Source organism: Ziziphus jujuba, chromosome 1, assembly GCF_031755915.1.
Source record: "Ziziphus jujuba cultivar Dongzao chromosome 1, ASM3175591v1".
NCBI lineage: Eukaryota > Viridiplantae > Streptophyta > Magnoliopsida > Rosales > Rhamnaceae > Ziziphus > Ziziphus jujuba.
In genome coordinates, this window is record NC_083379.1 from 34,819,660 (window position 1) to 34,830,318 (window position 10,659).

At 35.0% G+C, this 10,659-nt stretch overlaps 1 protein-coding gene and 1 pseudogene across 1 annotated transcript; both read right to left on the reverse strand.

Annotated features, from left to right (window-relative positions):
* Window positions 1-382: 382 nt before the first annotated feature.
* Window positions 383-3,390, reverse strand: LOC107429997 (monodehydroascorbate reductase). Its single transcript, XM_016040780.4, has 2 exons — window positions 3,143-3,390; window positions 383-2,223 (listed from the first exon to the last, which is right to left on the reverse strand). Exons 1-2 carry the CDS (start codon window positions 3,151-3,153, stop codon window positions 480-482), a joined length of 1,755 nt encoding a protein of 584 aa, XP_015896266.3. The 5' UTR covers window positions 3,154-3,390; the 3' UTR covers window positions 383-479.
* A 1,399-nt stretch (window positions 3,391-4,789) lies between these two features.
* On the reverse strand, window positions 4,790-6,577 carry LOC107429978 (monodehydroascorbate reductase, seedling isozyme-like; annotated as a pseudogene).
* Between the last annotated feature and the right edge of the window lie 4,082 nt (window positions 6,578-10,659).

Genomic DNA, 10,659 nt, shown 5'->3' on the forward strand with positions numbered 1-10,659 from the left:
TCTTTTTCTTCTTTTTTTCCTTTTTTTTTTTTTTTTTTTTTTTTTTTGTTGGAGAGAAAGGGAGATGTACGCTACTTGAAAGAAAAAAATAATGACATAAAAATATAATTGTATTAATATAAAAATTTAGCATTGGAGAGAATATAGCTTATAAGGTTGATGTTTGAGTGGCAAAGTTAGTTTTCTCAACAATAAACATAATTTATAAACATAAAAATATATATATATATATATATTTATTTTACATTTTATGAATCCGATACATTTCTTCCACATTTTTTTAGAGAATCTTTCTTTCTATACTTCTTGTTATTTACAAATAAAAGATACCCAAATTCTAAAATATAGTACACCAACTTAAAAAAAAAAAAAATCATCATCATAACACATAGAATAAGTTTATTATTTGTTAGACGTATTACATAATACATACAGAATAATTGATAGTAAATAATTGATATTAGATATTAGATATTCTTTTATAGTATACCGTAAGACGGAGTGCCTTGTGAAGCAGCAAAGGAAATCCCATCCTGTGCCAGTTTATCCTTTTCCACCCTAGGTTTCCTCTTCGCAATCTCCTCAAAACCTCTGTTTTCCGCATCATTCCCTCCTTCTATGAAAGCCCCAACCACCTTTCCTCTGCTGTACCAATAGGTTACGAACCTTGGTTTTGTAGATGTCACTCGCATATCCTCCACAGCTGGCAATGCTTCACCTACATTGTCTCCACAAAATCTCCATGACAGATCAAAGCTACGAGAATAGAAGCAGGGAAGGTACTCATACTCTGAAATCTTGAATCCTCTAACCTCGATTGCAATGGAATTGTCATCTTCCTTTGCCTTGATAGCTATCACTGCCTGCTTGGCTGATTCTCGAGCATGGTCGATATGTTCTACTCTTATTGTTTCACCTTTGAAGGGGAAAGTAGCTACGTCTCCCACTGCATACACATCTGGGACGCTTGTTCTGAAATAACCATCGGTTCTTATACCGTCTTTCTCCTCCTTAATTTGCCCTTTGAATATTGAAATTTGAGGCTCTGCTCCAACACCAACAACAACAATGTCAGCTTCTATTACCTGACCATTGTTGAGTCTCACCTTCTTTACCTCTCCATTATTTGATGCTGATGACTCGAACCGGATTGCAACTGTATTTTTGAAGAGTTTGACTCCTTTGTTTGTGTAGTAGCCCTCATAGAAAGATGCAATAGCTGGAGTGAAAAGCTGATGCATCAGCCGTGGTTCCTTGTAGACCAAACTAACGTCAAAGCCATTTATTCTCAAAGCTGCTCCAACTTCGAAACCAATGTATCCACCTCCAATCACAACTGCTTTTTTTCCTGATTCATTCTTTTTTTGTATTGCTTCTACAAGTTTATCAGCATCACTGATTTCTCTCAAGTAGAATATGTTGTCGGCATTATTAGCTCCTTGAACACCCAAATCAGCCAACTTAACTGCTGCACAACCGGTTGCAATAATCAAAATTTGATACCTAAAGACTCTTCCAGTTGCGCTGGTGAGGGTCTTTGAAGCAAGATCTGCTTTCACTATTTCTGTTCTGAGCATTAATTCGATCCCCTTTTCTTTATACCATTCTGGAAGCTGTCTCTTCCATCCACTTCCAACACAGACATGGAAACTTGGAAGTCTTGTGGCATATCCATCTGGTAATAGGTATGACTTGCTAAGTTCGGATCGTTCATAAGGTGCTACCGCTTCTTTGGATATAATTGCTAGTTCCTCTGGCTTTAGCCCTCGCTCTGTAAACTCTTTAGCTGCGTATCCTGCTGCAACTCCACCACCGAGGATGATGTACTTGAAACTTTTTTTCTCATCGAGAACTCTTGTCAACGGCTTACCCTGCTGGAGAAGTTCCTGAGCTTCTATAATCTTTGCATCAACAAGTTTTCCAAGATGCGCTTGGGAGAGAATTTTCCTTTTTCCAACTTCTTGCTCGATGTTTTTTACTTCGCTGTTGATGTTCTTAACATTGATTAACCATTTTTTGATTTGATCATTTTCTTTTAACCCAAGAAGATGTTTTTGACCGGAAAATCTCAAGTCTATATCACCCTTCAGGCTATTTACCTCTTCTAATATTCCTTTGAGAGTTTTCATATTTTTTTCAGTGTTTTTGTAGTAATTGACATATGCCGTAATCAGGACCCATGGTTCAACTATTATTTTAAAAACAAGCTCTCGAAGGACGTTCCTGCAACCAAGAAAACCAAATCCACATATATACATAATTATAGATATATAGATGTGCATGACCAAGTTCTCACTTGAATTTGTGAAAAATCGAGGATATACATAATAATCCTCAAGAGAGAATTGGAAATTGGAGCAAGACGTGTACAGTGACCGAATTTATAATGTCTATCAGTAAGTGAAGTTGGATCAAAGCAAAGAAATTTTGGGGTACGCAAGAAAATGGGTTCTCAATCTCATGTTGTTTAAAACCGGAATATTGAGGAAAAAAGTCTTTCTATATGTAATATATACACACACATAGTTAAACAGTACTCAATGATTATTTTGTAGGATTTACATGCTTTATTAATTAGGATGTTGCGCATATTATAGATTGCATTTGGTTATTGGGAGAGTTACATGGGATGACATGGTAAAGGTTACACGTATTATATCTTCTCAATATTAACAGCCGGCATTGTTCTATCCTATATAGTTTTCGTGGGAAGTTGCAGCTTTAATTTTGCTTGGAGCTTGTTGTGGCACTAGAAGCATATTTAAATAAACTCCTAAGTTGCTTTGTTGAGACTTTATTGGCCCAGTCAATTAAGTCTCCTTGAAGTGACTTTTGTTACTTTGTCTAGTCTGTCCAAGTAAATAATGAACCATGACTTGACAGCATGTGGTCATTGTTTATGCTAAATAAAACAGCTTAGAGAAATGGAAATTATTAACCTGGACCTAATTATTAACTCTTCTGGGTTTTAATTCAACTTGTTTATATATTAACAGTAGCATCAGAAAAGTTATGAGTCCCCTACTTCGTATATATCTACCCTAGTCAATATTTGTAATATTACAAGATTGATCTAATGCATTGATTGAGAAAGAACATGTATTCAGATAGGTGCATAAATATGAATGGTTAGAATGCATACCACAAATTCATGTTTGTTCAGCTGGTATTATGCTTTTAATTTTCCAAATTGTTTCCTTTTTGATCTGAAGTTGATGCCTAGAAGATGTTGCGAAACAACCGTCTTAACTAACCTGCAGTGCGAACTGTCCTCTCTTTCTGCAGGGAAAAATTGAATCCTAGAGCCAAAATATAAGAAAAATTGTGATCTAGTACCTGAAGAAAGAGTTTTCAAAAACCAATTAATAGTTAAAAGAATTATTCATGGTTATGCACAGTGGCAAAATGGACGATCAAACAGCAAATCTTCCTCTTTCTTTTTTGTTAAATATTGCCAACGATCTTCTGCTAGAAGATAAGTGAAAACAGGTGCCAATAGTGATGCTAAAACTTTCTCCTTTTTAATAGAAAAGGAATTTTGAAATAAAAAGCTGGAAATCTTTGAGCAAGGCATTAACGAAGTCACACTTAGGAAGTAAGGTAGGTGATTCCAAAATCAAAAAAAGCATCTCATTCTGTTATCAAGTCTTATAGACGTGAAAATGCAAATAGAGTACTATGATTCGAAAGTTTCAAACTTATCAAAACAAACTCGCGGTCACCCCTGATACCATCTTAAATCAACAGTACTCAGTGCCTTGGAACAGGGGCTAGGAGTACCCAAGCACTCCACTATCAGGTATCCTTGTCCAGGTGGTTTTCTTCAGTGTATTATTTATTTCTTATGCCGTTTTCTTGGCCTAAACAGAGGAGAAAAGTATTACTAGTATTCGCTATTATCAAAAATTCTATGCTTACTTTCAAGATAGTCAAAGGAGTTCCGGCTACAAAAGTTATTTACTGAGACTATGTTTTGTTTTTTCCTTCTTCATTTTCATTTATATAATTGAAAAATGTTCTTATTATATGTATATGTGTATCTATCTATATAGTCAACATTGGCAGGATAAAACCTCAGCGGGCCAAAGATTGGTAGCAAAAACCTGGCTTTGGATAAACAAAGAGACCAGCAAAAGAAGCAACATGACCTCTATAAAATGTACATACACTTACAAGTTAGCACCTCTACTTTTGGAAAATTGCATTTTAATCTCAAATTTAAAATATTTCAAGTTAGGTCTTTAAGTTTCACTATCCAAAAAAAAAAAAAAAAAAAAAAAAAAAAGGAAGAAAAAAGGGTATAAGCCATAAACAAAAAAATGTAACTAAAAGTCTCAAATGTTTTTAGTGACAATAAATGGTTCCTATGGTCTGGTCAATAACGTCAGGTTAAAAGTTTTTAACCATTATATATAATAGCTAAAAGCCACTTCGAGCCACAATCCTTTTTTGTATCTAAATTAATCATTGTGACTAAAGTTTGTTTTGTGACAAGAAAAACTTCTTATCTACAACATTTCATGGGAGTTATAAAGTCCTTGTCTAATTAATGATCATTTATTTTGTAATGATCCATATTGTTATATTTTGTTACAGTATATATTTGGTAGGTCTACTACTTCGCTTTCCACGAAAAATCTATTGTTTCATAGTTTTTTTTTTTTTTTTCCCTTATAGTTTTTGTAAAATTTTATAAGTATTCAAAATGTTTGCATACAGTTGGTAAAAAAAAAAAAAAAAAAAGAAAGTAGTACTCGAAAGAAAACAATTGTATTTTATTTGACGTTTTAGCATTTGAGTACAGATTTTACAAGAATAACATTGCTATATTATTCATCATATATGCATTAAAGAGTAGGTAGCAATTCTAAAATATAGAATAAATATTAATTGCTACTGCTCTCAAGGTACTTGCGATTTATAGGCCTTTCCTCCAGCCATACAAACCAGCAACTAGCATCCCATATATTTCAAGTCGATCTCTAGCTTCAGGTTGGAGACTAAAAATTTTGGCAATTCCCTCGATTTCTTCAGCAGTTCCTCCCTTCAAGAAAGCTCCAACCATCTTTCCATTGTTGATCCAATATGTTCCAAACTTGGGTATTGTAGGTGATAGCCTGGTGGTGTTGTATTGAACATCCACAAATACCACTGGTTCTCCAACAGTGTCTCCACAAAAAATCCATGATAGATCAAAGTAACGAGAATAGAGAAAAGGAAAGTATTCGTACTCCTCTATGGATTTACCATCCTCCCTTGCCTTGGTAGCCTTCACAGCATGCTCTGCTGATTTTCGAGCATGGTCAACATGTTGTACTCTTCTCATGTCATTGTACAATTTCATAGGGAATGTAGCTACATCTCCAACAGCATATACATCTTGGACACTTGTTCTGAATAAACCATCAGTTTTGATACCACCTTTTTCTTCCTCAACCTGTCCTTCGAATAATTCAGTTAGTGGCCTTGCCCCAATACCAACAACAACAATGTCAGCTTGCAGCACCTCACCATTCTTCAGTTTCACCTTCTTTACCTGTCCATTTAAGTCAGCTTTGAATTCAACTGCAACTGTACCTTTGATAAGTTTAACTCCTTTGTTAGCATAGTAACCCTCATAGAAAGAAGCAATTGCTGGACTGGAAAGCCCAGCCATGCACCATTGTTCAGGGTAGACCATGCTAACATCAAACTTGTTGATTCTCATAGCTGCTGCAACTTCAAGACCAATGTTTCCACCTCCAATCACTACTACCTTTCCTTTCTTCTTTGTTCTTATTGCTTCTACAAGCATATAAGCATCGCTTATTTCTCTCAAGTAAAAGATGTTTTTGGCATCAGCTCCTTGTACACCAGAATCCGTCAACTTAACTGTTTTGGAACCAGTTGCAACATCAAAGTTTGATACGTATAGATTTTACCAGACGCATTGATGAGCGTCTTTGATGCAAGATCTGCTTTTACTATTTCTGTTCCAAGGATCAATTCAATCCCGTTTTCCTTGTACCACTCAGGAAGCAGTCTTTCTTCTCCACTTCCAACACAGACATGGAAACTTGGAAGTCTTGCAGGTTCATTTGGGAAAAGATATGACTTAGTAAGTACGGGACGCTCATAAGGTGCTACAGCTTCTTTGGAAATGATTGCTAGCTCCCCTGGTAGGAGCCCTTGTCTGGTAAACTCCCTTGCTGCATATCCAGCTGCAACACCACCACCTAGGATGATGTATTTGAAATTCTGTTTATCGAAAATCCCTATGTGGGCACTGCCTTTTTGGAGGAGTTGCTGAGCTTCTATAATCTTTTCGTCCACAAGTTTTCCAAGATCTTCGCATGAAAGATATTTCTCTCTTCCAAGTTCTTCCTCAATACTTCGTATGTCACTGTTGATTGATTGAACACTTTTTAACCAGTTTCTGACTTCTTCTCTTTCTCATGTTCCTCAAAGATGCTTTGCATAAATTCTCTGATCTATATCTTCTTTCGGTTATTTAGCTCCTCTAAATTCCCTTGAGAATTTTCATATTCTCTTTGTTGTTTTTGTCGTACTTTGAATATTTGTCAATCAGGGTCGACATTACATCTTCGAGCTCCAAAAGGAAGTTCCAGCATACAGGAAATCTATAAATGCTCTTCAGAAAGTCACTTGAATTTGTTAAATTTTGAGGATTGCATCCTAAATAACGAATTTGAAGTTGATAATTAGTCTTACATATATATGAAACATAAGAATATACCCGGCCTGATTAGAAGTGTGTTGGTGGAATTGTAGATCCTAAAGAGTTCAAGGAAATTGTTTACTGTTTTTTTTTCATTAAACTTGGGCAACAGCTAAGTACTTTGGCTAAAACTTGGAGCATACTAAAACGAAATAACTAAAATGGGTTTTCAGGTTGCTTTAAGCCTGAGTGTTAAATGAGTTCTTTCCAATATCCTTTTCATGAAACTTGAGGAAGTTGCAGGAATAATTGTCTTAGGGATTGGGATCTCTTGTTTTCTTGTTTACATTGTTGAGTTACATCTGTCCTAAAAGCTTAAGCTATCAGGAAGTGGGTGCAAGTTTGCAACCATGTATATCAAGCTGATACATAATTTATTATCAAAAATACGTATAGTGCCTTAATGGGACAGTTGCTAGCAAATGGCCTTCAAAGCCTTGGCATTAATTAGCCTACGGCTTGGGGTGAAATGCTTAGTTTTTTTGCTCCTATAAAACATAGATGGTTTAGCTTTTAGAGTTTAGTTTTGGATATCAGGAAATTCATGTTGTCTTATTGTAAGGTTGTGAATGTTGGAAAAGATGGAAGAAATAGTTTAGCATCCGAGTAATATTGAACCATGATTTAGCAGAATGGACAGCTGTTTCTTCTATATATATATAGCTTAGAGAAATCAATAAATTCTTAACCATGACCAAATTATTCTTTCTTTGGATTTTAATTAAAAATATTAATCAACAATCTTACAGTTATGGTTTTACTACATTGTAGGCAATCGAATTAATAATTATAATCTTAATTAAAGAATTAAAGCATTTCAAAAAGTATATTTAAGGATGCAAGAACATGAATTGTTAGCAAACACATACTGCAAGTCCATTTCTTGATCAATTGGTTGTGTTTTATCTTGTATTGCTTGCTTTGATCAGGAATTGCGTGCCTTGAAGATCTTGCCAAACAAACCTTCTTAATTACCCTACACTTATATTTTATAAGAAAGAAATTAATGAAATCCAGAGCTCACATTATTAGAGAAATCATAGTAAAATAGCAGAAAAATGAGTTTCCATTTTTTCAAGCACGATATGAGGATATTAAAGTTATAATCAGAAATTACTGCTAAACTTTTGTTATGAATGGAAGAAGTGTACCTGAACAAGCAGCAGACTGTTTTTTCATTTTTCGAAATGTCAAACACTTTATTTTAGAAGAGAAAGTGAAAACCAATGCCAAAGATGATATTAGAGATTTTTATCCTCTGTATTATAAAAAAGAATTGAAACAGAAAGCTGGGTATCATTGAAGCAAGGCATCATAAGGTGTCATACTCCAGGGGAAGTAAGCTACGTAATTACATTACCAAGGAAGGGATTGACATCCTGAAGCCACTTTTGTCCAAGACTTTCCTTAAGCAAGGGATTGACATCCTTAAACAAGGGGACAAGAAAAAAAATTAAGCAACAGTTGTAGCACTCCACCACATAGTTTTCTTGAACAGGTGGTTTTTTTCTCACTGTGCTAGTATCTTCTTTTCTGGTGTTCTTGGCTCACCAAGTAACCAGAACCCAACTAGCCCCTCGAAACTTACTAGTACCTAGCTTATGTCCAGGCCATTAGGCCTAAAGGCAACAACGCTACAGCCAAACAAGTTTTCTGCAATTATTATTTCCCATCTCTTTCTTTTTTTTTTCTTCATATAATTGAGAAATATATAAATCTTTTCAGCTAAGCAGAATTTAACTCGAATTATGTTTTGCGGTTTTGGGAAATTCAAGTTACTAAAAATCTCAACCGTTATTTAAATTGCCTTGAGGAACCTCACAAAAAGATTACTAAAGTAAAAGAAATACAGGAGAATGAAGAAACTATAAATTAGTAAGAACACGATCAAATTTTACAATATTTCCATACTTTTTGGTTACTTTTATCGTATAGTTAGTGGTACAAATGTTTTATATAGATTATCATATATGTATATGTGTATCTATCTACATAGCCAAGATTGGTATGACAGGGTGGCCAAAGAATGGTAGCAAAAATGTGGCTTAGCTTAATAAAGAAGACAGCAGCATGAGAAACAACGAGCACCTTTTTAATATTCAGGGATAGTTACATTTCAGTTTTTGCTATTTTGGGGGGAATGACATTTTCAAACCTTAAGTTTAAAATTTTTCAATTTAGACCTTTTAAGTTTCAATTTGTTGTGTTTTGTTATAGTATATATTTTATAGATGTTTTTCACTTTCTCTTTAAAATCTCTTTCTCTCTCTCTATACGTATAAATATAATGAAATTCTATGGTGTGGATGTCCGTAACACGGATCTCCTCAAAGACAATGATTTTTTAGAAAACTATTGTCTTTGTATATAGTTTTAAGACAATTAAAAATTATTATTTTTGAATAAATCTGCACCGTAATAAAATATAAACGTCCGTACCATAGACGGTCTCTATGCATATACATATATATATATATATATGCACATTTATATATGTGTAATATCCCAATATCCCACATCGGTTGGAGAAGGGCACGAAGCGGTCTTTATAAGGCTGTGGACACCTCTCCCTTCAAGACGCGTTTTGAGTATAAAACCTTGAGGCCCGACGGACTGGGCCAAAGAGGACAATATCTTGATGCGGGTTGAGCCTGGGCTAGAAATGATATCAGAGCCTAACCCGGATCGGTGTGCCAGGACGGACTCTGGGCCCCAGGAGGGGGAAGGATGGGTGTGTAATATCCCAATATCCCACATCAGTTGGAGAAGGGCACGAAGCGGTCTTTATAAGGCTGTGGACACCTCTCCCTTCAAGACGCGTTTTGAGTATAAAACCTTGAGGCCCGACGGACTGGGCCAAAGAAGACAATATCTTGATGCGGGTTGAGCCTGGGCTAGTATTATATCTGCTTAATTCATTCATTTCCTTATCTTAATTTCTAAAGCTTTATTTAGCCAACTTTATTGTTGTCATTCGTGTTCGTCCCTAGCTGAACAGTAAAGGGTCCGTGTCTGAACAATAAGTCCCAGGTGAGGCATGAGAGGAGCGGTCTGAGAGGTCAAGGGAAGAGAGCAATCATATGACAATAGTAAATTTGAATTAATAGAGTTTTAAAAATTAAAATTTGAAAATGGATAGATTATTTAGATCTAATTCTTCTACTAGTTCTAGATTAAGTACTAGCTCTAGGTCATCACTTAGTGGTAGTCACATACCAGACATAATTAATGAAGAACATTATAGTTTCACCTCTAATGAATCAATCAACCCTGACTGGAATATTCCTCCAGTTTCCCCTAGTGAAATTTACCACCATAAGAATTGGTCTTTATCCTCATTTAAAAGTGAATCACATATTAAAACCGTTGAACAAGTTTATACAATCAACAAAGACCATGAAACCTGCCAATTAATCACTAAATCAAACGTCAATCAACATTTAAAAGATGGTTATAAATTTATGCACATAGGCTTAGTTCAAATAGGCATCAAACCCCTAACCAAATTAGGAACCAATTCATCTATCCTACTGTGTCTTAGAGATGCAAGTTTTAAAAACTTTAATGAAAGTGTCTTTGGAGTTATAGAAACCAGTTTATGTAATGGTCCTGTTCATTTTGACTGTTATCCAAATTTTCCAGTCAGTTTAACAGATCCATGCATATTAAAGGTCTTAACTCTTAATTTAAAAACTTCAGGTTACAACTTCGACGAAGGTCGCCAACCCTTAGCCTTAATCTACAGAATTCATTATAAAGTCTCAGGAACTAATATGAACTTTAAAGCTAAACAACATAATGCTAAAGGTCATACTATGTTAATCCAGAGTCAATATCAAGATTTAAATATTAAAATTCCTAAATTAATCAAATGGTCTGATGTTAATTTACCTTCTGATTGGATATTAACTGATGTCCGAAGTCCAACCCCTACTCAAAAT